This window comes from Branchiostoma floridae, chromosome 8 (genome assembly GCF_000003815.2).
Source record: "Branchiostoma floridae strain S238N-H82 chromosome 8, Bfl_VNyyK, whole genome shotgun sequence".
NCBI lineage: Eukaryota > Metazoa > Chordata > Leptocardii > Amphioxiformes > Branchiostomatidae > Branchiostoma > Branchiostoma floridae.
Genome location: NC_049986.1, coordinates 12,488,678 through 12,515,257, shown reverse-complemented (window position 1 = coordinate 12,515,257; position 26,580 = coordinate 12,488,678). Strand labels below are relative to the sequence as shown.

Genomic DNA, 26,580 nt, shown 5'->3' with positions numbered 1-26,580 from the left:
CATTCATACCGTGCTCTAAGACCAAACTTACAAATTACGTGAACAAAATCTTTCCATTCCATAGGTAAATTCCTTCCATTTTGTGTTCCTCATTACCTGACTCCCAGTTCATGTTACACATTACATGGCCGAATTCCTTCCATTCCATGGCCAAATTACTCCCGTTACCCTATTATTTACATATACCTGGTTCGTCCAGATTACAACTTCCATGGCCAAATTCCTTCCCTTCCTTGGCCAACTTCTTTCCATTACATGGCCATATTCCATTCCATTCCATGGCCAAATTCCTTCAATTACATGGCCAAATTCTAATCCATTCCGTGGCCGAATTCCTTCAATTACATGGCCAAATTCTAATCCATTCCGTGGCCGAATTCCTTCAATTACATGGCCAAATTCTAATCCATTCCGTGGCCGAATTCCTTCAATTACATGGCCAAATTCCAATCCATTCCGTGGCCGAATTCCTTCAATTACATGGCCCAAATTCCAATCCATTCCATGGCCGAATTCCTTCCATTGCCACATTGTCTACATCAATACTCCCCGTCCAGGTTAAAAATTACGTGGCCAATTGCTTCCATTCCATTGCCAAATTCTTATCGGTATAAACTACGTGGCCAAATTCCTTCCGTTCCAAGATTGTTATGTTAATTACCGTCTTCCAGTCCAAATTTGCAGTACATATGGTCAATTCAGTGCAATACTCGTACCAAGGCCCTTATAGCAAAAAGCAAACATGGAGAGCAACTAAACAATCAGAAAATGTCCAATACTTGCAGCGCTCAATTCTACGCCAGAAACTCCGTTCACCTGCCGCAAATTCTTCCCCCAAGGCCCTGACGCGGCTCGGCTGGTGGACTGTCGCTATCCGTGGCGGCAGCAAGTTTCCAGGCACTGTGCGGCTTTGCAAACCGAACCGAAAAGTCTTCTACTTGTCCCTTAGCCGCGTCAGGCCAGGATGGGTGGTGGTATACCCTTGGCATCGAGGTCGTTAAACCTTGCTGCTTTCCTCGCGCTTCCTTCGTCCGGTGACGAACGTTCGTATCTGCCTCGTGTATGCGTGTTCTTCTCGCTTAAATACATACGAGGCATCCCTAATTATCACCTGTCAGGTTTCACCTGTTCTTAATTGGATTGCTTACGTTCTCTTTACTTCCGCGGGGACTACATGAATAAAATAAAGTAGCGAATCGAGTTGGGCAACTCCTGAGGACTCGAGTCAGTCAGTGGGAGGGCCAACACCAAGTTTTTCGTGTGTGTAATTTATCTATTTATTAAGATTCTCCAAATACAGTGGAAGGTATGGCGGGACAGGTGTTTCCTGTTAGAAGACGCCTTTTCAAGGCAACAAAATGTAGTCGACCTGGAATAGATTCAGGGTGAGTTACACAACGCTCAGGGTAGTAGTCGTAGCCTAATCCGCAAAACCACTAAACGTCATTACAGAGGATTTGTTAGCGACATTTTCAGCAGTCTCAATTCATCTGAATCTTGCCAGCTGTTGCTCACCTAAACAGCTTTGTTAGTTGAGACATGGCGGAAGGCCGTGGCAGGTCTTGGACTACTTTAGAGACTCAATGGCGGATGAGTATCTGAAAGACGATAGATTCAAAACTAACTTGAGAAGGCGCGGGACAAGGAAGGCTAAGCCCAAATCGCAGCTGTCGTTGATGGATGTTCCAAATCACTTCGTGGCCTACGACTCAACTGAGTTGATATGTCACGGTGGAGTGAAGTTGACTAAAAAACTCGTGTGTAAAGCAAACCAACATCTTTGACATAGTCTAAGTCTCCACGTAGTCTAAGAAGACATTTTAGGACCTAAAACATATAGGATGATGCCATGATAGCTGAAGCACAATCACGTTTAAACCCTGCAAACTGAGCGCGCGAGAAATAGACGTTAAACCATGAATAGTGAGTAAGTGAGAAGGTCATGCAGGCAACAAGGTATAACGTTACCACACTAACATTAGTTGAAATAGCGTAAACAATTGCAAGGAATTAATGATCTTCCCACTAGCGCAGGTGCAACACTCTGGTAACCTGAAAATGCACAGATAAATCACATGGAAATATTCATTTCGGGATAGTAGTGACTGTAACCCATCATATATGATCTTACATCAAATATTCAAGAACACTGCAATACAACTTACTGTTGAAATCACCCGTGCAACACAAGAGGCTACAAATCATACAATTCCTAGAACATATTACATCTAACGTTACATCTTGCGTTTTGTCAGCTACAATAGATATAATATCTTAAACAAGTTATTTACAACGGCAGTACATGTGTATATACGAAACATGCCTGGCCACAAACAAAACGGGTACAATATTAAGTACAAGTGGGCCTTACCGTTATGCACATGTCAATCTTACTACGATCGGCTTGTTGGTTACAGAATTGGCCGATATGTTTTGCAGTGTAGTTTTATCAGCTTAAAACACTCGGTCTAGACAATGCGAAAATTATATATCCTGACAGAAAAGAACATGAATAACGTTACAACGTATATGAAATAGTCGTTTTTTTGCAGTCGAACTGGATGATGCCACTCCGTGTCCATTTTTTTTTACTGAAAAATGGTACACAGATCGTACGTTTTAACTGGAAAAGTTGAATTGACAGACAAGAAAGTTTGTTGTCATGTGCATTGTACTATATGTATATAGTACAATATATACTATATATATTATATTATATTATATATAATATATACTATACATATATGTATATACATATATCTATCTATCTATCTATGTATCTATCTATATATATATATATATATATATACATATCTATCTATCTATCTATCTATATCTGTATATCTATATATATCTATATATATATATATATATATATATAGATAGATAGATAGATAGATAGATAGATAGATAGATAGATATATTGATATATATAGATATAAATATAGATACATATAGATATAGATAGATATAGATAGATAGAATCTGATATAGATAGATAGATAGATAGATAGATATAGATATAGTATATACAGATATATATATATATATATATATATATATATATATATATATATATATATATATATATATATATATATATATATATATATATATACCGCAATGGATACTATACAAGTCCATTGTACCTGGGAAATTCCTCCAACACTTTTTGACAACGACTGCAACCCTTCGTAGTGGCGTGCAAGTTGGGTGCGCGACTTCAACCGGCATTCGAACACAAGTCCTACAATCTAGTGCTGTAGGACCAGCGTTTGAATCCCGGTCGTAGTTGTCGCTCACCCAACTTGCACGCCACTAGAAAGGTTTCTTACTTGTAGTCTTAGAAAGGAAATAATCCAAAATGACAACATCTGCATAACACGGCCATCTCAGTTACTCAATATCATTCAACTAAGACGTTCGTGAATTGCTCTTCAGTTTAAATAACTCCTAACCACTGGTACGAAAGACCAGAGCGACAAGTGTTTACGCGGTGTGTGAGTAGTGCACACGCCGGTGTAGGCAGTCCACGAGCAGTGCACACACTGGTGTAAGCGGTGAGACAGCATTGCACACGCTGGTGTCTGCAGTGCGCGAGCAGTGCAGACGCTGGTGTAAGCAGTGCGCGAGCAGTGCACACGCTGGTCGTTAGCGGTGAGTGAGCAGTGCACAAGCTGGTGTACGTAGTGAGCGAGCAGTGTTCGCGCTGGTGTGTGTTGTGCGCGAGCAGTGCACAAGCTGGTGTAAGCAGTGCGCGAGCAGTGCACAAGCTGGTGTGTGTTGTTTGATCCATTGCGGTAATGACGTCACACGTGACAATCTAATGTGAACTACACAAGTATTCTTGACGTTCCTGTAACTTACATAGACTCACAGCAGGCCCTGTGGTCTGAGGTTTTATACTGTTATTGCCATTTTCAGCAGATGATGTTCCTTTTTTTTTACTTCTATGCGATTTTGAGAGCAAATGCTTAATTGCTGTTTTATCGTTTTATTCTAATGTTGTAGAAAATGGTAGTCATCAGCACACAGGAACAATGAAAACAATATGACAAGAAAACAGTGATATAAAAACGTCAGTTACGGTGTATGCTATAAAGACTATACCTTTTACCACGATTGATAGCATAGCTATCCGCAAGGCAGAGAGAGGGGCAAGAAAGTACAGCTTCGACATTTTCCTATCCGCTAATGATTCCGTGATAATTACGCTGATACCGTCTGGAAGAAGAAAACAGTTTGATGGACACTGATTCTAATCACGGTAACACGGGAGGGCGTTTGTCGTGCGTAGTCGCACATGGGCGTAAATCCGAACCTTTACTGAGATATTGAAGACGTACTAATGACGGCGTGGACCACTCAGGATGCACACATGGCGTCCCAACTTGTGACAATAAAAATTTCGCCCGTCAAATCCATACTGATGAGTACTTCATAATGATAATCCACCGGTCGTGACTGATCAACTCATGAAAGGCACAATTTCAGTCGTGACTGCCATTAGATTTTACCTACATACCTACCTAGTCCATAGATTAATATCAGATGAATACGTTCTGCTGTGTTTTCGTGCAAATACTCTTAAGCACTCGTCACTTATTAGCATTCATTTATAACAGTTTGCTTTAGTCTGTTCTGTTCTGTTTTGTTTTGTTTTGCTAAGTAGTGGTTTAACATACGTCCAGCTTGATGTTCGCGCTTGTACCTGTCCTTGGTGCTGAAGTTACTTTTCTTTAACACCAGCTTCTTTGATATGTTGTTATGACTTTATGCAGGAGTTCTATAAGACATGTCATGTACATGTAGATGCAAATGCCATGATGTAGAAAAAGCATGATCTTCGTGAAGACATGGGAAACGTCCAATAAAAAGACGTAACATTAGGACTTCTGAGGTAACACCCAAAGAATTTGAAATTGACTTTCTACATTGACACTTGCTGGCGTTCCTCCACGCTTCACAATCAGGTTACAGGCCGAAACATTCCACCACAAGGACCCGAGGGATCCGGGAAAATTCAGCTCACACCAGCGTCTTCACTCCTCACGCACTGCATACATCAGCGTGCCCAATACTCGCGCACTGCTTACACTGGCGTGTGCACTACTCACACAGCTCGTACAAACGTGTCGCTCTGGTCTTTCGTACACGGTACGTCACGACCCCGTAGGTAGGTATTGGTAAAAAAACGTTGCTGAATTGCCTTGTTACAAGTACTATAGCTTTGTTGCTTTCCCGTTAGATGTACCGTTTTCTATGCGGTCCAATATCTGGCCACCATTGCACTGCTTGCAAGGTGACATAGCCCTGAAAAAATGACCTTTTGGTGTAATTGAAAGTCATTAAAAACAGTATTTTTTTCAAAATTGTTGCTGTTCTATACATGTTAGGGGCCCCTAAAATAGTTTCGTTATCAATTCCGGTGAGTTGTCACTGGTCTACAGACTGGTTGTTTGTATGGCCTGCTCTAGATCCACGCGGTTTTGTCTGCAGCACACGTTGTACATACCACAGATTACAGACACGGCTATCTCATACACTGCCGTGCGGAAGGACTGCTGCAGTCCACTATACACCACCACGTCAAAGCACGTGTTGAAACATGTTAGCCAATACGACCAGAAGAGAAAGGTTGGGGAAACATGAACATGTGTGAACTCCTGGAGCAGCAGTCCAGAGGAGTACGGGAGGTACAGGAGCAGCTGCCCGATGGTCAACAGCAGCACGACTTTGGCGTACCATCTGGCGTTGGCGTCATCGGCATTTGGGTCTGCCTGTGGCGGGATCTGGGGAGCAGTAGGCCCGAGATTGATGTGGAACACGCCCGGCTGTGCTGGTGGCGCATCTTGGTGACTGCACAGCGCTTTCAGGACAAGGATGACACAAAAGAGCGCAGCGATACCAGCGGCGGCGAACAGGCCAAACGAGACAACAGTAAACCATACGAACGTGTTCAGGTCAAAGACAGGCCGTGCGATGATCGGGTTATAGGTGACAGGCACGCCGTAGACAGCGGCAAAGGTGTACCAGGAGAGGACGCCGATCCAAGCGATGAACATGAACAGCTTCGACTTGCGACCAGAGAGACCCACGTCATTGTTCAGGACGTAGTATCGGTCTATGTTTAGACCTGAAAGAAAGAAGTAACGAGAAATATTGATATGTGTTTTGGGGAGGATGGGTAGGACACACACAAAAAATTCAACACGGTGCATTCCACACCAGCCTCGGTCCTAGTCCTCTCATGAATCAGATCAGCCTTCGGGAGATCATATTTGCCGTCGGGTCGGTACCTCGGGTGATACTGAATACACCGAATCATATTAGTCTCGAGCTCGTTGGTAGGAGTAGGTTGGTGGGAGCTCGGCGGACAAGTAATCTGTCTTGGGTAGCTTGCAATTGACACATCCCTTTTTCTTTTCTTCTTCTCCTCTATGTCCTTTGAAATGATGAAAAAATAAAAACAGTGAAAAATTTATTGTCTCTCTTCAGTCTCTTGTCTAGTTTTCCTTCTTTTTTTTTTGTATTTTGTGATACCCCAAATAAGGGAAGACAAGATTGCCCTATGACGCTACCCTCTTCAAGGAAGTTACGGTGGGAGAGAGTTTCAATATCACCATGGCGATTGAAATGAACATTCAGGCTGGTACATACAGGCAGCCTCCGATCAAGACCCAGACCTCCAGAATCTGAATTAAACAAAGCTACCACAACAAAGGGGCACTGCGTGACTGTGGCGGTGGTGTATTACGCAAAATAGTTGAGCTTGATCTTCGTTTACCAGACCACTACCCACCTCACAAGTATCTGCGCAGAAAACATAACCTTTTGGGCGAAGATAATAAGTGTTCTTTTAAAGATGGTTCCATGCAAGCATAATAGGTCGAGAGATGAAGGAATTCGAATTAATTGGGCTCGTTAACGTTACGACAGAAATGGAATAACGTTACCATGGAAATTGAATATTATCCAAAGCCGCAACGTTAAGTACATGAACAATTACAAGTACATGAAACCCCTGACGGAAACTGACATGCCATCTGGAGAATTTGAATGCCAATTTTAGGCTACGTGGTACGTCTCCCTACCATTCTCAGCCATAAAGTAACATATTCTTCAACGAGTCTCGAATACTTGCCATGCAACCTTCCCGACCTCTAGCTGCGGACTGCCTAGTCTCTCCTGGCTGATTTCCAGCCGATTGCCAACCCTCTCACGAAGTGAAAACACAACCAGTGACTTTGAAAAGAAGGGTGACTTAGTTTTTTAATATCAAAAAATATATTTTGATTAAAGTTAAATTCTATGATAACACATTTCTATGTTGTTATCATCACCAAGAAATCAAATCAGAGTCACAGTTAAACTTACTCCCCATCACCAGGCAACCACGTGCCAATCCATCACCACCTCCGCGTCCACACCCGAATGTTTTCGACATTTCTGAACATTAGGCTGGCGCAGCCGATCCCACAAGCCAACCACGCCGCCCACGAGCTAAACAAGCCGCGCCGGCCACCAGCCAACTACAGCCGACCTTGCTCCCAAGGCACTCCTAACCATGGTTGGAGGAAGGTCGGGAGGCTATGTGTAACCTGGGCTTAAGCACTTCGCTTTACGACAACAGCTTGCTCCATCGTCATCTTGGAAGAACACTACGAACCTATTTTCAGGCCTATAAACACATTCACTTCCAATATGAAGCCGTGCCTAACGGATGCCTGAGGCAAGAAGAATACCATCGGAATCAAAACAAATACAAAAAAGACCTTGCAAAAATAATATTAAGAATATTTGAGAACTTACAACGTATTTACCAACTCTACAAATTTTTAAGTTCATGCACCCGACCACGTTGATAATGGAGTAAATAGACAAATGTTTTTTTTCACTGTTTTCAAAATTTGTACACCTCTAAGTCTCATTAGCCACTAGTGCTTAGGCATGAACTTGAAAATAAACGTCTTATTACATCACCCTTACATCACCTTTAATCCATATCACTGTTAATTAAGTCGAAGCACACGTTTGATCGGCACAGTGTGTCTGTACCGGTGTGACAGCGATCTCGCCCCCCCGGCGATCTCGCCCCCCGGGGGGCGAGATCACTAGCGTTTTCGCCCCCCTTTAGCGTTTTCGCCCCCCCCCCCCACGCCCAGAGCAGCTGGCTACTACATATTACAGGTGCGCTACCTGGTACTATACTGCACCTGAGGAGTAACGTATATGGTGTGTTACCTGGTACCTATATGGCACCTTATTACCGTACCGTAAGATGTCATACCTCGAAAGTCGATACTATATTGTTCGGTGCAAACATGACATTGAAATGAAAAAGACAATTTTTGCAGCTGAGGCGGCATAAAAACAGTGCTACTGCGAACGTATAAATCAACACCGTCTATGGTACGGAATACGTCAGCTATATGTTTTCAATTTGTCACAGTGTTTTCTTTCTTGTGCTGGAAACATTTCCAAAGCACTAACAAAAACACACGTGAATAATAGATTCTCATTATAAACACTATCTACGCGCAAATTGATATAGCTGTTGCTAAATGCTACACAAACACTGGTAAAGTACCTGTCTTAAGAAACACGGGTAAATGCATCAGTTCCTAAATACTAGAAAAACAGTCATGTTGGAGGTGAAGATATCCCTTGGCTAGGTGCATATACCAGAATGTGCGTTATTCTAATTAATACCTAATATTTGCATAATTATAATTAATAAAGACATTACATAGTTCTTTTGTGGTCACTTCATGGTAGAGACTTCATATTGGAGATATATAGGTTGCTTGAGGACAGGTGAATACAATGAAATACATCTTATGTCAAGACTCAGGTATATGCAATAATGGGAATACAAGGGACCAAACCCTCCTTGTCTGAAACAAGTTCAACTATTTTATTACCATGTAATTACGTTAATATTGATACTATGAATGGAGTTATGTATCAAACTCGTGTACTTATATCATTCTGAAACTACATTTTGTGATTTATACCAATCAACTTCTAAAATGTCATGTAAACCCGTTTTTTTTGGGGGGGGGGCGAAATCGCTAAAGGGGGGCGAGGTAGGGGGGCGAGATCGCTAGTGATTTCGCCCCGGGGGGGCGAGATCGCTAGTGATTTCGCCCCCGGGGGGGCGAGATCACGGGGGGGCGAGATCGCTGTCACACCGGACCTTTTGGAACAGCGGGTCAATTTTGCATTTCGTTAGATCAGAGAATGTTGTCTTTCTAAATCTCTGGCAAACGAAAGTCTTCACACAATTTAATTGCTCTAGTTGACAGTTTTATACATGAGAATTTAACTTGTCACACTGCAGCCTTGTTAGATGACAAATATCTACGTACATTATGGTAGCCCCTACTATTTTACAGCATAAACGCAAAATGTTACTGTACGTGTAAACATAGAGATACTGGTTGGTTCTGTCATTTTGAGGCACTAATGACATATCAATGGATGTACCTTTGGCCCGAGCTGGCTCAGTTTCAGTGTTCACAGCCCCAGGTTGATGAATTGAATCCAACACCATGAAGCCAATCTGTTATTGTTGGGAAACTTTTCTGAAGCTAACAATCCCGTGGCACCAGACACCAGACAGATCAAGGTTACATGACGTGTTTCCTGGCTCCAAGCAGATGTTAAAACTAAAGCTAAAGTGATCTAAAATTGCCAAAAGATCACTGTGTGATGTGTCAGGCCCGGCACCCATCTCCCTTTCATAGCCCTATGGTCACACATAGGCCATTACAGCAGGGGGCTAGTCCACTGCAGTGTGTTTAAGAAGTATGTACCATTTTAAGAGTCTTTGTTTTAATATGAACCGACAGATGTTAAGGAGAGGCTTTTAGTCCAATTCTCTCAACACAAAAATGCTCACTGCAGTGCCAAATAAATTGCTAGGTGGCCCAAACTTACAGCATTTACTCCCCGTGCTATCCAATACTTGCCCTTTCTCTCCATAACCACTGCTCAACTTTTAAGTTTCATGAAGATCCATTAATAGCTTCTTGAGTGATGTTGCCCACAAACTCTCAGCTCGCTGCAGTACCGACGGAAAATGCCTTTCTAACTTTACCTTCGTTTCTACAACCGCTACTCAAATACCAAATATAATAAATATTCAACAACAGATTCTCGAGTTATGCTCTTGACCTCCATACAGACCCATACTATGACATAGCCGATTTTATAACCTTTTTGACGAAGGTAAAAAAAGACCATGAAAAAGAATAAGAACATGTTTGAGAACATATTTACCAACACTACCAATTTAAATTCATGCACCCGACCCCTTGATAGTGGAGTAAATAGACAGATATTTTAATCATTTTCAAAATTTGTGCATCGTCCCTCAAGACGTTGGAGAAATGTGGAATTTGAAGATCTAACAACATGTTGCTTGATGTTAACGTTGCTAAATTGGTGGATAAGTTGACTACAAGCATGATACTGGAATAGGAATACTTACCGGCCAGCGCTATGGCTGTAAGTGTGTGAAACGAGCATTCTGCAGTCGCGAGGACTTTGGCCCAGTGGTCGGCATATATCCACCGGCCGGCCTCGGCAGGGTCTATGGACACCGCGAAGGATACTCCCAGCAGAAGGTCTGAGCACGCCATGGAGAGGACGAAGATGCGGCCGGCTGGAGGAAACGTCTGCCGCCACCCCGAGGACAGCACGACCAGGAGGTTACCGACGATGGCTAGCAGGGCCTCGGTGATGATGACGCCTGGCTCGACCGGCAGTACCGTCTCTGGTATTGTCTCAAGAGAAGCGTTAGTCACGGTAGAATTATTGGGAAAACTCATATTTCAGTGTATGGCTGCACGCGCCGGCGAGTAGGCGCATGTGGTAAGCGAAGCAGAATCGTGGGTTATGATCGGCAGGTTACAAACGATGGATTCTCATCCAATTAGTATGCAGAAACGTAGGCGACGTCAAAAGGATGTGCGTCCTTTTTCACTCGGCAACAAAAGACGCCGAGTCGATCTGTAATTGCTCCCTACATCAACCTCTTCTGAAACACTAGTATTGCCCTTACGCATGCAGCTTGAAAAATCATTTACCAGCAGGCAATGGCACTAATTTTGTCGGTTGACTGTATTTGGATCCACATCTAGCGTAACATATATTTGTGTCAATTCAAAGTCACCGCGATGGTTTTCTGATGATATTTGTAACAAGTGTGAACCACTTTGATTAAAAGGATATTCAAGCCAAAACAGTTGTAAAATTTACAAACAATTTGAAACGAAAATTTGAACGTTCGAACATAGTGATGTAATTCACATTTGTCGGAAACATTTTCAAAGTAAGTGCACAAATGTATCTTCATTCAGAACAATTTTCAAGCACCTACGTGATTCACTTTCATTGTTAGTTAGAGACTGTTTTTAGGACTGTTTTCAAATAGTAGGTTATTGCCCCCAATAAAAGGATGTTCTGCTATATTGTATGCTTCTGTATATTTTCAAATTTCACTCCTGGACAATGGTGGCTCTTTAAGTGGTGAGCCATATCTATGTGAGCCATCATAACATCAGACACGCGCATAAGGTAACTTCTAATTAGCAGGGATAATATTAGAGCATGTTGGAAAGTGTACCACAAATGATGAATCTACGTTCAACCATGTCTGGAAGTCTTGTATTTGAGAAGAATCGCACCTTCATTACGTTAATGGCCCCACTGCACTTGTAGAAAATGATCCTAGAATAGAGGTCCTTGACGGTACCGGTGTGAGTGAACCAAACCATACTCTAGTCTTGCGCAACTTGTACTTACTGTACAAAACTGGTGGCTTACGCCTAAAGGTGGTTTACCGGCTAAGCGAAACAAAATACGAGGGTCCTTCAAACGTAATTCCATTGGTTTTATAACAAGCTCATTTTTGCCCCCACAGACCGCCCCAGGAACAGAGGCAGCTGTGTGCATGTCGTTCAAGAAGCCACGCAAAGCATTCATACGACGTATAAAACCACTAACAAGAGTTCGGAGACCTCATATCTCCATGAAATATTCTGATTATGCAAGTGACTTTCACATCTGTATAATCTACATGTATGCTTGGTAACGTACACTAACTTCCACAGGTCACATGATTCAGTACAATAATTCTAAATCTACGGTGTTGAAATCTAACCATCTCAAGTTTTACCTGGGCAGCAAACAAAATATCTGCTATTTAAGCATATAACTCTTCTTAATGACTTAACTCAGAGAGGGAAATAAGTAACACATAGAGTCAATTCCACCTTACTGCATGGGTGATTGCTGCCTTCTGTTCTAACGATTATGAAACTGAGATAAGTAACTGTTAACTTCCTAAGGTTTGTTGACTTTCTACATATTTCTACTATATTCCAACAAGTTAGAAATAAACATTGAATAAGATATAATCATATATTAGTTACTAACATGTTAAAATGCAGACATACTATTTGTTCTAACATGTTCTTAGATGCTCCAACATGTTGGAACATCTTGCAAATGGGTCACTTGGCTGGGAAGAAAGCACTTCCCTGTAATGTACAGAAAATTAGGCATGTGTGTAGATGGAGCACTACAAAAGAGCCATGTGTATTGAAGGTAGAAGAACACAGTTTTCGGCCTTTGGGGATTTCTATAGTTAAGGGCCACAAGGTGACTGGCTTCAATATGAAAAAATATAGTAGGGTGCACAAAAAATGGATATTTTTTAGTTTACGGTACAAGCCACAAGATATTACAAAAATATAAATATATCCCCTTCTCACGCCCACTTTGCAATGCAGCTCTGCGGAGGTCAAACAACTGTAGCCGGCTCACACTAGAAAGGCAGCTGCGTAATGGGGCGCATTTATACACGAAATAGAAAACTTTCACTTTCCAAATCATATACTGTAATTCACTTTGTCTTCTCGGTACCAACCTTTCACGGTCTGAGAAAATTTAACTTGTTCTCTGACCTAAATGTTCACTGTCGCAGCAAGTGCACACAAAAAAAGTCTGTGAATTATTTGTTATCAGTAATGATAAGTTCACGTTACAGTCGTCACCGTGAAAACGGTGGAATATCAGGAATTACAGTAGTCACAAAGTCGACACCTTCCTTCACCATGCAGCACAGGTTGCATCTGGTTGCCTCTCAAATAAGGCTCTCTACCTCTCCTTTAACAAGTATACCCGCGTCACAGACCCCGGGGTTGCACATAAATGCTGTGTTCTGCCAGCTAAAATCTAATAATATACAGAAGCAGACAACTAGCACCCACTTTTATAGGGATAATAGCTCAAATGTACAACTGGAAAAATGTTCTGTTTGTAAGCATTTCTAACAGTGAAAGTCTCACATAGATGTTTGAAAATAGTTCTAGATAAAGAGAGCATTCTGTATCTACTTTCAAAATGTTTTGAACATACATTAATAAATCAATCATGTCCACAATTCAATTTCAAATTGTTTGAAAAAAATAGGGCTTTTGTGACCTAACTATTCTTTTAGTTTGAACTTGGAATTGACTCTACAATGTCATTCAACAAAACAGAAAATACAATATTATAATGCTATTCTAAACCACAGATGGAAATTGAGATGCAGTCTACAACATGTAGCCATGCACTTTAGGTGTAGCCATTTCGTTATCAGTTCTTGAGTCATGCCATACCAACCAGGTAAGCATACATATTAAAGTATAACTTTTTAAAGCCATTTGGTTACCATATCCTTTAACATGTTCCCTCCTAGCTTAGCATTTATCTTTAGAAGTACAGCTCCCAAGTTCCATTTCCAGACTGGAAGGCAATGAAAAGTCTATTTCAAGACTTAAAACACATTTCCTTTGAAGATGGAGTTGTAAGTGAGTGACTGACAAAGGCTTAGCAAGCCACATCCTGAGGCATCTCAGAAGTCCATGTCGTCATAAACAACCTGTGCTCTCCTATCTTTGTGGTTCAGCCCCTTGGGCCCCTGGTGACCAGATGCTGGAATAAAGCAAAAGCAACGATGTAAGAAATGATTGTAAGGGAAATAATAATGTGTGAATAAGAAACAATGATGTCATACCATTTATAATGTAAGTACATTTTATAAGATGTACATGGCTTCATGTGATTGCAAAAAAGTATTTTCACTTACACAGTAGATTGAGATCAAGAAAAGAAAATGGATACCAATACAATATTTACAGATATCCACAAGGTTTGGTTGACCACATATCTGTACATCATATGGCGATAATGCTTTTCACAAAATGTCACATGAAACAGGTATTCTGTATTTCCATAACAATGACAGCCTTTTGTTCACAAAATTAATGCTTTGATTATTAATTACTTAAGAATAGAAACAATCCAGTAGAGTACAGCAAGAAGGTTATATATAGAGAAATCTGTCTGGAGTTGGTGATTCACTTCAAGTCACCCCGATGGAGGCCTGGCGAACCTCCATACCGTATCAGCCACACCAAAGGGTATGTCACCCAGTAAGGGGCGGTATAACCCCACCGTGACATGTGCGAACATGTGTGTATGCCGGCTTTGAAAAGGTGTCCTTTGACACCTGTTTCGCTATACCCTCCATTGCCATTGTATATGGAGAATCCTAATAAATAAATAAATATTGCTGACCTAGACCTCCCCACGGTGACTTGGTATTGCCCACATCTATGACAGGCTGTCTTCTGGCCAGCATGACCTTCAGCAAGACTCCTGATGCCATGGTACCGTGCATCTGGCATGGATGGGGAATAAGCAATGAGAAAATATTCAGCGTGTCTTGTATGAATACAGGTATTTCATTTGCGCCATGTTGAATCACAGCGTACGTCTATTAACCACATGAAGATGCTACTGCTTAATTCAACATACCGGTAGTCGTAGGGGGATTAAAGATATAATTAGTGTGACGTCAATGAAAAGCCTGTATACTGAATAATCATTTTGCAGTTAGTAAAATAATTGGCTTCAGAAATATCTTGTACTACAGTCATTGATTATCATTATTGATCATTCATAAATACCCTTACATGTACATGTACATGTAGCTTTAGTCTTGCCATGGATGAAGAAAACAATGAGGGAAAGTGAGGACCAAAAATTCAGGGTGTCTCTCATGAACACTGAATAACCATCTGCCATTAGTAAACTAAAGTCATTAGTGAAAAAACTAGTAGCTAATTATAATAAAGCCTTAGACTATTCCACCAAATGTCACCACCAGATGACATATTTACATTTTAAATAGAAGAGAAAATGATGCCATTAATGCCTTTACTTTCTTGAACCTGAACACATGTCGTTATCCCCCATATGACATTACTTTGTTCTTGGAAAACTATTGCCCATTAACCACTACACACAAGTGTTTTACATGTATTCTGTACTTTTAAGTGCGCCGTTATGTCCATACCTCATTGATGGCTTCGTCTGCTGACTCTTGTTTCTCAAAGCTAACAAACCCACAGCTGTAAGAGGGAGTACCAGTTATATTTTTGCTATATAAATTAATTGATAAGGTATACTCTTAATCAATTAATCATTTTACAACTGTTTAACAGTTATTATAATTGTTATTTTCTTGTCTGAATTTCACTTTCTTAGACTAAAAAGTGAACTGAGCAGCTAAAAGCAAAACACTTTTGACTTTGAAAATCACCATTATCTATTCTCTTGTGTCTGAGGTCATTAAAAAATCAATACATGTAAGTCGAGTGACAGAAGTTAGACTGCTGCCGTCATTGTGTTACGTAGGTCTTCAACTTCAACAACATCCATTAAACTTCTGAACATGACAGCACAATGGATAACAGCTCTAAGTGCTCACTTCTTGTCTAGTTCCATGCTGATGTTGATGATGTTGCCAAAGTTTGAGAAGCTTTTCTTCAGCAGGTCCTCAGTAATGCCGTGGCCATGAACATACAGAGTGTTGCCTTTCCTCGGCTCCCTTCGGTCTCTGTCATCAAAACTTGACGATGCTGATGAACAATAGATTCAAGACCAGTGATGATTAACCACAATGTGACAAACACTTGACAATTGCACAATTCCTTGTCCCTTTATTCAGATACAAAAAATCCTTTTCTTGGTTACAATGTAGTGGCCATCTCCATAATTTTCTGTAGCCCTTCATAGCATAACATCTAGCTTTGGCATAAGGTATTGACACTAATACTTTTCCACCCAAATCTACTTACCTTATGTTTTATGGTACAGGCTTGCCATTGATATTTTCCGTCTCCTTCAAAACAAATAGGTCAATGTACTTGACCATGCAATGGATACCTTGAGATTTTTGCCGTAGTTGTTTGCATTTAGTGTTATTCAACAATTTCCTGATGATGTCAAATTCTATTGGTGGATATCTACAGCATCAAAAGAACCTACATTTGTACCATGCATATCTGCTTACTTACCTCTTCTTTCAAAGTCATTGTCATTTAAGTCACCTCCCCGGACAAAGCTGTGAAACAAAAATAGAAAAAGCTGAAAAAAGCTTGTATCTTTTCTGTGAAAATGTGAAACAAGAACATGTACAAAAATATAAGGAGCATGTGTGTCACTGTTTCAATCAATCAAACCACTATTTGAAGGTAATTTTTTGATGAAAAAATTGACAGCACCATTCAACATTTGCTTTACATTATTCGAGTAATCAAGTCAAAATGTGCACTTTGTGACACTGATAGGGATGTTTACCTGTCGTAAAGACCTCTTACTCCTCTGCTGCTACCCTGTACAATTCAAAAGGCATGTACAGATTAGAAGAATTCTCCATTCAAACCATCTTTTATCCATTTAGCATATCATAAACAAACATATATTTTGCAATACTTGATCCCCAAAACCCTATAACCCACTTGTGATATTGATCTGGGTTTTTTTTTAGGAAAAATGGTATACAAATATTACGTTAATGCCAAAATCTGCTTCAAGGCATACACAATAATCCATAAGCAAATGACTCACAAAAGGCAATGTTTATTCAGAGTTAAAGGAAGATAAAAGTCTGGCTTGTTTCAGATCATTACAATTTCTGACTGGCATACTTTTCTGCCTGCTGGGATTTTCAGAAAGAGAGGTGTGGCTGTCAGAAAACCAGAGAATACTACCATCTTCCAAAACATGCCAGACCCCAACATCTGCTTGGAGATTATGGCACATAGCAACAATGCAGCCGATTAGTCATGCCACTCACAGATGCTGGATCCTCACTCTCTGGATGGGCTGCGCTGAAGGGCTGGAACTGTACAGGCTTCTCACTGGGCTTCTCTAGTTCCTAGGGAAGGACCAGGCATACAAATAAGACACCTATCAAAACAGAACTTACATTTACAATCGTAAACTGACAACCCAAAATAATCAACATTTCTGTTTTTCATACAGTCCATAGGAACAATCATATGACAGCTAGATTGAGAAAACTGGATTAAAGACTTCTTGTCATAGATCTGCTATAGTACATGCTCTATTTTGAATGGCTGTATCTAATACTCCTAGCATACATGCTCAGGTTTGAATGGCTGTATCTTGTCATACTCATACTCGTCATAGCTCAGTATTATTAAATGACTGTATCTTGCATAATACAAAAAGAAGTAAGCAACTGGATGATTCTCAAGATAGTCAGATATTTCAGCTCTGTTCAAGGCTAAAAGACTGGATCTTGATTCCAGAGCTGGCAACAGCCTTTGACAAGTCCTTGCACATGTAATGACAAATGCACAGAGCTGTTCACATTACTTTCTGCTTGCTCAAAAGAATTTGCTACTCTCTGTTTGATAGATAAATTTAACTACATTCTGGGAGGCGATAACACTCACTGTGTACAAGTAGGCAAATATATCCACGAATGCTTATACCGTAGAACCAATAGTGTAAATGACATGCTAGATCCAAGATGTTGATTTATTCATACCTATAGATATCCATCTATGTCTGTTTAGTTATACTGTAAGTAGTTGTTGTACATGTAGACATTACGAAAGTCGCTGTACTTTTGTCGTGTCAATAAAGATTTCTGTAAACATTGAGTCATACATCCAGCTAGTTAGCACCATGAATGACATTAATACTAGTACTCTGTGATTTTCCATGTACAGATTGTGATAGTGATTTTATATTTAATAATGTTTATTGCAGTATGCATATACATTTTATATGTGATAATATTTGTAACCATTTGCTTCTAAGTTAATGCTAGTGATTTTATATTAATAATGTTTATTGCGTGACTTTATATATAACACGTATTCTTCTTTCCCAGGGTTAGCCCTTGGCAATAGCCTATGGCTAGTTGGGCAGCCTTGGCTGTTTGTAAACAGCTGAATAAATAAATAAATACTAGTACTACTATTATAGTATCAACAGTTACATTGAATTGTCACTACCAAATTAACTTTGAAAATAGAAAGCAAGTTAAATTTCCAACCTGGTATCTACTAAGTATTTTATGTTTGGGTTGGTTACAGTAGTTGTCATATACAGTAGACTAGTTCATCTCACCTTCATCTTTCGAATCCTTTTGAAGCCGGTGTCTTTATTATCAGTTTTTACTTTGATGGCCTAAAATGAGCAAAGGAAAAGTTACATAATGTAAGACAACCAATACAACACCATTCAATATTTCTACAACACTGATGAATACAACACAGTTTTGTACACAATCATTATATTTCCCTGAAGAAGGTGACAAACAGTAATACATGTGTTCAAATTGTCTTGTTATCAAGTGACTTACCAGTTACCAACCTAATGATACTATTCATGGAATGCTTTATAAAGTTACATATAATCATCTTTTGTCTTTTTGGGGGTTGAGAGTAAGTGGTGTAGGTTTGGGCCCACTAGCATCTTGTTTTGGAACTGCAGGGGCATTAGTGTCACACATTAAATGGAAATAACTTAAGGAGGAATGGATGGATCATCATGATTTTTGGTACGTACATTGTAGATAGCTTAAGTGGTGCTTCAAATAGATAAAATATTAAGTATAAAAAGTGTAACCTAATTTGCATAAATGAGGAATTTGACTATATCCAGGCTGTTCCATTAAATGACTACTACATGTATAACATGTGATATTTGTAACTGAGAAAGAAAAGAATATTTCCAGATAAATGCCATGTAAATAATAATGAAATATGAAGTTATGAGGTGCCAGGTCATACCCCAGCTTTGATGAGTTTCTTGGCCCTCTCTGTGGCCTCCTCAGCATTGACGGGTGCTTCTATCTTCTGGTCTTCTGCAGCAGCTACAAACAGACACAAACATTGGCCTAAATATTGCATTCTCATATATCATAGTTTCAAAATTCTATATCTATATACCGAGTATAACCACCCTTAGGTGTAACACCCCACCAATTTATGAAATAGAAATAAAACTATCATGAAAATGGTTCAGGCTATTGAAAGGATTACAGTCCATAATAAAGAGAGAGAGAGAGAAATGGTTTATTAGATTTAGAAAAAAACTGTTGGCAGTGTTGCAGCCCAAGGGCTGAATTGCAATTGATAAGAATATTCTTTGCACTGTGTAGTAATTAACAGAATGTTCCTGTCAACAAGATTTTTTGTTGCAATAATGAAAAGATGTTCCTGTCAATAGGATATTTTCATTATTGACTATCAGTTTAGACTGATTAGATAGTGGAAAATTCAGTGTGTTGAAAAGGACATATTAATATTTACCCCTTTTGGTACTGGTTTGCTGTTGTACTTCTGCCTTCTGCTTTGCAGCTAAAGCTTTCTTCTGTGCATGAAGTTAAAAGAAAATGTTAATCTAAGAAATAAATACAGTTTACTACAAGTACTGGCAAAGAATTGGACATAGAAAAACATGACCCATTTCAGAACTTTACAAATAACTTTACACACCGATGACCTAATCTCTCACACACGATTGACCAAACGCAAAAACATTACTGAACCCAAACGCAAAGACGTGTATTTACTACATGGTAGTGAATACCTGCCTAGCATCCTCACACACATTCATGTGAATAGGAGGAATGGGATCAGGACGATTCGGTCCTTTGTCAACTCGGTCGACAGGGTTCAAGGGTTTGAAACAACCAGAGGGGCGAGTAAGAACAGAAAGAAACAACACCCCGACTCCCGGGATTCGAACCCGCGCCAAACCCGGGCAGCCGGATCACAAATCGAACGTGCAAACCGTTCGGCCATAAAGGCTTAAGCCGTTAGGCGTCTTCGGTTTAGCAGTCCTTGAACACCACTGTTACACTACTCCCCCTTTTCTTTTCAAGATTCGTCCTCGAATCTCCGAGATCGACATCCCTGTGTGGCACATACTAGCCTGTTAATCACAGGGCCGGCGTGGGAACCAGTGAAACAACCAGAGGGGCGAGTAAGAACAGAAAGAAACAACACCCCGACTCCCGGGATTCGAACCCGCGCCGAACCCGGGCGGCCGGATCACAAATCGAACGTGCAAACCGTTCGGCCAAATGGCTTAAGCCGTTAGGCGTCTTCGGTTTAGCAGTCCTTGAACACCACTGTTACAGGTTTATGGTTTGTGTGTTGGGCCAAGCTGACCAGGGTGTTGGGCCGAGTTGGTCTGATTTGCCATGGGCCGAGTAGATAAAGGGTTGAAGTGTCCGATATCCCTTTGTATGCGTATGATTAAGATACACTTGCTAAACAAATCTATTGCATGCTTTGTAAAACACGTAATCAATATTTATGATTCTTCAAATTGACGTTGGGATGAAGCGACTCTTTAACTTGGGCCTCTTGATTATACAGTCATATTGTAGCTACTCCCTAGAATCAAGGAGCTTTTGCTAGATATTCAAATTATAACGTTACATATATGCAAGGAGCTTTTATCAGATAAAAGCTCCTTGATATATGTAAAAGGCTAAGATTAAGAATCTTGGACAAACCTTCTTCCGGAGCAAAGCGTACTTCTTTTGAAGATTTTGCTCTTCTTCAGTCAACGCACCAAACGCCATAATGATCCTTCGGAATGTTTACTTCAATCTCCTACAAAGAAAACCTATCAGAGATATTCGAAATGTACAAATTTTGCAGTTTTCTCGTACTCTAAAAATTTGCAAACTACTCCAAGTCCGCCATTTTGGTTTGACCTCAAATGACCCAGCGATGACCTCTGACCCGTAATTAAGCCCAGCTGACAGCACATGACTTGCAGGATTCGTCAGATTCATGACTTGCAAGATTCTCCGTTTATCATCCACAGATACCTAGCTAAATTTTCCATCTAAGCCGTTGATTTCTACAAGGCTCGGTTCCAACAGGAGGAAACACCTCCCCAACTTGCCTTACTCAAGCCAAACTGAAGTCTTCTACTAGTATTCTCTAGCTCTACTCTTAGGCTCTTATATCTACAGGATGGCCGCACAGATGAGCCCAGCGAATGAGGTATCCGCCCGTGCTGTTGCCGCAGTAGTGGGATCGCTGGTGGCTGATTCGGCTGGTGAAGTGGCTGCTTGCTTGCTGTTCTTGCCTTTATGATAATTAGGCGGATTAGCTATTGACAGGATGTTCCTGTCAATAAGATTTTTATTTTTGACAGGATTTTTCTGTCAGCATTTTTGCAGAGTAGACAGGATGCTCAGTTGTCAATAAGAATTTCCGGAATTCGGCCACTCTATCCTCTGCAGTGTCTATACTGCCTATCCTAATATCCTAATCTAGTTCTCTTGCCTCAGGTGTGGCATACTAACACGAATGTTCAGATAATATCTAGAGAATTAGATTCAAGTTTTGCCTGGCAAATTTCCTTAATCTGAACAGTTTGTTGGTTTTCTTTACATTAACACACAATTAGTGCACTCAATGACTTCGTTTTCACTTTACTCCTCAGCACAAGGCCTACACTGGGTATATGACCTGGAGAAGCTGGATGCAGCAGTTGGTGGGGAGGACCCAGAGTTCCACTCTCCATCAGCCTGTCCCTTCTACACTACTGACACCGGCACTAACACTGCATACGGGGACCAGGCCTTTGTAGTGTTGGAGTCCCTGGCTGAGTGCAAAGGTTTAGAAATATGACATGAAACAGCTCTGAATTTTCAATTTACATCCATTTGACTGTCTGTACATCAGAGGGCTCTATTAAATGGCCCTGGGGTAATGGTAGTATCAATTTTACTCAAAACGTTTGATTTTTGCATCTCACTCCCTGCCCAGCTCAAATTTCTGTATCGTTTGTCCATATTGTAAAATTGGCAATTGAAAAGTGTTTGTGTAAAGTTGTTGTTTTGTCTTGATTATATGTAAAACACAATTTGTTATCCATAGAACTGGATGTCAATGACTTAAAGCAGAGATTTTACAAGTTCTTTGGACCAGGCACTGCTTTTGACACAGGTAAACCTGAAATGTTCACCATTTCCCTGCATGACTAGAATTATACATTAGAATTACGAGAGGCGATGGAATTTTTTTTTTTCAATCTGAACCCCTGTGCATAAAATTGGGTGTGGAAAGCCCACAAAATTTTATTAGATTTATCATCATGAGCAATCATACGGATCCCTTTTGATGTATATTGCTGCCACCTTCAATTTTGTCCCCTGGAAGTTCTGAAGATGAGGTGTTAATTTGTGTTCAAATTAGAATGCTGTGTTTGTCTGTCTAAACTTGAACTCCCTTGATAATATGAGATGGTGTAACACTGGTAGTGTGCTGTTTATCCCTTGAGAAATAGGGGGAGATGAAAATGAGCCAACGTAACCACTCCCCAGAAGGCAATTGACAAACCCACTTTGGTAACAAACCTCGTATTTGTTGACCTTTGATTTTTCCTTCTTTCAGGAGATCAAAAGACGCGTCCTATCAAAGGGCCCTGGAGGAATGGTAGCATCAAAGCGTTCCTGGCAAGTATGGAAGCCAAGAAGGAAGACACCGGTGAGGATTAAGAATTGAGAAGTATTTTGCATGGACGTAGTTACTAGTACATGTGTGGTGCTGCTTATTCAAATAAAATTTGAAATGTGTTTGTGCCTCATATGGTATATCTGTTTAACTTGGATCTTTTATACATGTAATACCTTTTTAAGATTATTGAAGTTGTACAGGAAACTTTCATTTTGATTGCCATACTTGTGAGTATACGCTACCCACGATGACTCACTCACAATGGAAAACTGAGGCTGTTAATCAGCACCAAGGACATCAAAATATCATGAACTCTCATAGTGGGTAACCAATCAGCACCAAGGACAGGGATGGACTTTTGTATCACAGAATCTTATGTTATAATTTACAGAGGATAGCCAATCTGCACCAACGACAAGGAAATAGCATGGAATCTTATAGTGGGTAACCAATCAGCACCAAGGACAGGGATGGACTTTTGTATCATGGAATCGTATAATTTACATAGGATAGCCAATCTGCACCAAGGACAAGGAAGTACTAGATTTTTGTAATCTTACAGTGGGTAGCCAAGGACAAGGAAATATCTTACAGTGATGAGTACCCATTCAACACCAAATTGTTGGCATGTCATTGGGAAGTCAATTGTAGTGAGCAAACTAATGGGAGCATGAGAATTGCACTCAGACCATAGGTTTTCTACAAATAATGCACAAAATGGTAATTTCAAAAGCCATTTCTTTTGTTTTAGGGTCAGACACAGACACACAAGCTGATGGTGCTGCTAAGGTTGCCCCTCTGGTTGCGCTGTATGCGGGACAACCTGACATGCTGGCAAAAGTAGAGGCTGCAGTCAAAGTCACACAGAAACACCCCGTTGCACTGTCTGCAGCTCTTGCTAATGCCAGGTTAGGATTTAAAATGTATACTCTTCTTTGGCATCCCTGTATATTAACTGCACCTGCATTCTTGCATTGACAATTTTTTTGTTGTTGTCTTTTTTATAGGATATTAGAGGCCTTCATTTTACACGGAAAACAGGAGGGAGTGATGGAAGCCTTGATGGAAGAACTTGGGAAGAAGGAGGGACAGGGTATCACTGGCCAGGATGAGACTGTGCTAAAACAAGTTGGGGAAGTTCAGGAACAAAAACCACTGGGAAAACCACACAGGGAGGTTGTCAACAAGGTGTTTGGAAGTAGCTGTGGTATGTCTTGATCATGTTACAACAGTGATATGTCTCTTGATTGTTTTGTTTGAATGGACACTGTTACTAGGTTAATCTGACTCACTATGGTAAATTGTTACAAATCTTTTTTGTTTAATGTGAAAGCTCTTTGTGCAATGTTTATTCCGTCGCATGGTTTTGTTTGATCTATTTCAACGTTTGACTTTGATCAATTCAATCCAATTTCAAAGATCATTCTTTACTGTAAGTATGGACACAATATGACACATAAAGTCCAAAGTGATTTGACAGTTCTTCTATATTGTATCCCAGCCTTACCCAAGCAGTTCCAGGCAGCTCTCCACTGTGTGGTCACCCACACGGACTACACATCTGCAGTACGAGCAGCTATCTTAGCAGGTGGTGACAACGCCAGTCGGGCTTGCTTCATTGGAGCTTGTTTTGGTGCCTTGGTGAGTCTCTGATTGATACTTGTTCATCAAGGAGCTTCATCCAGATGTACTTTTATCAAATGTAGTCTTATGTACCTATATACTTATAAGATTGTATAACCTTGATGAACAATGAAGCACTTTTTCAATTTTGTAGTTATCAGAAATTTTTGTTACACAGAATTTGTATGTCTCATTTGTTTGCATTTGTACCATAAGTTTAAAAAGTTGTTGTCTTGAATCATCGATACCTTAATACATGTAGGACTTTAGAGTGAAGAAAGCTTATTCAGTCAGAAATAATTTCCTGTCATTTGTTGTAATGTGTCATACAAACTAGTAGTAACATTTTTTGCACGTTCCTTACAGGGTGGACTGGATGGCATCCCTACTGAGTGGAAGGAAAAGTGCACCCGGTACCAGACTGTGCTGAACTTGGCACAGAAGCTTGCTGCAGTTCGAGAAAGCTAGAAACAGCGACCACTATCAGCCATCAGTGTACCCATCTAGATCTAGAATGTTCCTATGCTTGTCCAGGTGGTCACTAGGTTGGGTACCAAGTGTTTGAAGGTTTGTGTAAAAGAGACAGACCAATCCAGAGTTTTTTTCTAAACACGGTTAACGTTGCTATGCCCTCATACTCTCAACTATGTGGGAACAGTTTCTGCCAAAAGCAATAAACCAGATTGACCAGGTGGCCAGTTATCTTCTGTAACTTGCCTGAGCACTCTTTCTGTGTCGAAAAAATATTGCAATCTACACTCTTTGAACACTGGAAAATGTCTATAATATATATTTCTATATACAGGAATAATTTCAACAATACCTGAAGATGACTGTGCTATAAAATTAAGAGTCTTGAAGACTATCAAAGATTATATTTTGGACTATAAGACAGGAATGAATGGCCCATGGGAAACAGTAGAATTACTTCCTGTGCATGAGTATGCAATCATGAAGGTAGTGTGAGTTTGTAGTTGTAAACAATATGTTAAACTTTTGAACAAATATGAGTCAAGTCCAGTAATTCTGCGATGGTCCATATGATGTTGTACATGCTGAAAATACGAGCGATCGCGTTGACGTCACGGTGACGCAGTGGTAGGCAAAAAGAACGTGTTTGGCAAACGATTGATTTACATATTAACCGGTAATTTGATCTGCTAATTTAAATGTCAATTTTTAATCCAATCTACTGACGTCCTGGTAGGCAACAACCGCTGAATACCCCGGATGTAAACAACAACAGCAATCGCTCGTATTCTTGATGTATTCAGTAATTCTAAAATGAACTGTCATAATCTATATTTGACCACTTATGCCTCATTTGTCTGACCCCTGTCTGATCTAAATTTGACTACTGATGTGTCATTATGTCTGATTTCTGTCTGATTGTGTGTTCTGATTTTGTAAGCTTGCACTGAATAAAGACTGGTGTGCTTTAAATGGAACTCTAAGTGTCTCTGGTGTTTATTCTCCTACAGCATGTAACTGTCACTTATCGTCTGCTTTAGCATGTCAGCAGTAAGTTCTCCACAACAAACATGTCTGCCATCTGTTTTGCTACCTTTATAAGATCCTGGCCCAAGTACATACAACTAGATAAAGATCGTTTGCCCTGTACTGTGGAAATGCTTTTGAAGTTAATGAATATAGACAGTGTTACACCACAGCTAGAACAGTCATTTCATGTTTTCACATTTTCAGTGTACCCCCAGTAACATTTATTGGCCTTTATCCAAGTACATGAAAGGCGGCATGTTCCTCATGTGAATCTGAGTCTACACGCTTTATACGAACATTCCCAAAAGAGTTATAAATCTCATGCTCCCTCTTGGTTTGACAAAGAGTAATTGTTATTCAGACACAAGCATGAGATGAAAATATGTACATTCAGAAATAATCCTCAAGCCTCCAATCATCATTGTTGAAACAGCAATTGTAACTTGGCCCACGAGGAATGCAAGGTACAGGTGGAATTGAATAGGTATTTTGAGATACCAAGTCAGCTATTGTCTGTTCTGGCAATAGCCTGGGATTCTTGGTGTGTGGAAACTGATTTGCCATCTAAAGCCAGTAATGGCACGATGGA

General features: G+C 40.3%; 3 protein-coding genes across 3 annotated transcripts; 1 reads left to right on the top strand and 2 right to left on the bottom strand.

Moving 5' to 3' along the window:
- Window positions 1–5,140: 5,140 nt before the first annotated feature.
- LOC118420858 (trace amine-associated receptor 7h-like) lies at window positions 5,141–12,903 on the bottom strand. The gene is made up of 2 exons (XM_035827903.1): window positions 10,496–12,903; window positions 5,141–6,136 (listed from the first exon to the last, which is right to left on the bottom strand). Exons 1-2 carry the CDS (start codon window positions 10,833–10,835, stop codon window positions 5,445–5,447), a joined length of 1,032 nt encoding a protein of 343 aa, XP_035683796.1. The 5' UTR covers window positions 10,836–12,903; the 3' UTR covers window positions 5,141–5,444.
- A 361-nt stretch (window positions 12,904–13,264) lies between these two features.
- LOC118420860 (negative elongation factor E-like) lies at window positions 13,265–21,147 on the bottom strand. Its single transcript, XM_035827906.1, has 11 exons — window positions 20,909–21,147; window positions 19,695–19,755; window positions 19,173–19,255; window positions 18,508–18,567; window positions 17,201–17,281; window positions 16,702–16,736; window positions 16,419–16,465; window positions 15,830–15,980; window positions 15,416–15,470; window positions 14,635–14,737; window positions 13,265–13,989 (listed from the first exon to the last, which is right to left on the bottom strand). Exons 1-11 carry the CDS (start codon window positions 20,975–20,977, stop codon window positions 13,910–13,912), a joined length of 825 nt encoding a protein of 274 aa, XP_035683799.1. The 5' UTR covers window positions 20,978–21,147; the 3' UTR covers window positions 13,265–13,909.
- Window positions 21,148–21,184: 37 nt separating this feature from the next.
- LOC118420859 (crystallin J1A-like) lies at window positions 21,185–25,939 on the top strand. Its single transcript, XM_035827905.1, has 8 exons — window positions 21,185–21,462; window positions 21,853–22,026; window positions 22,290–22,358; window positions 22,806–22,898; window positions 23,620–23,776; window positions 23,876–24,075; window positions 24,370–24,509; window positions 24,858–25,939. Exons 1-8 carry the CDS (start codon window positions 21,378–21,380, stop codon window positions 24,957–24,959), a joined length of 1,020 nt encoding a protein of 339 aa, XP_035683798.1. The 5' UTR covers window positions 21,185–21,377; the 3' UTR covers window positions 24,960–25,939.
- The last annotated feature ends 641 nt before the right edge of the window (window positions 25,940–26,580 follow it).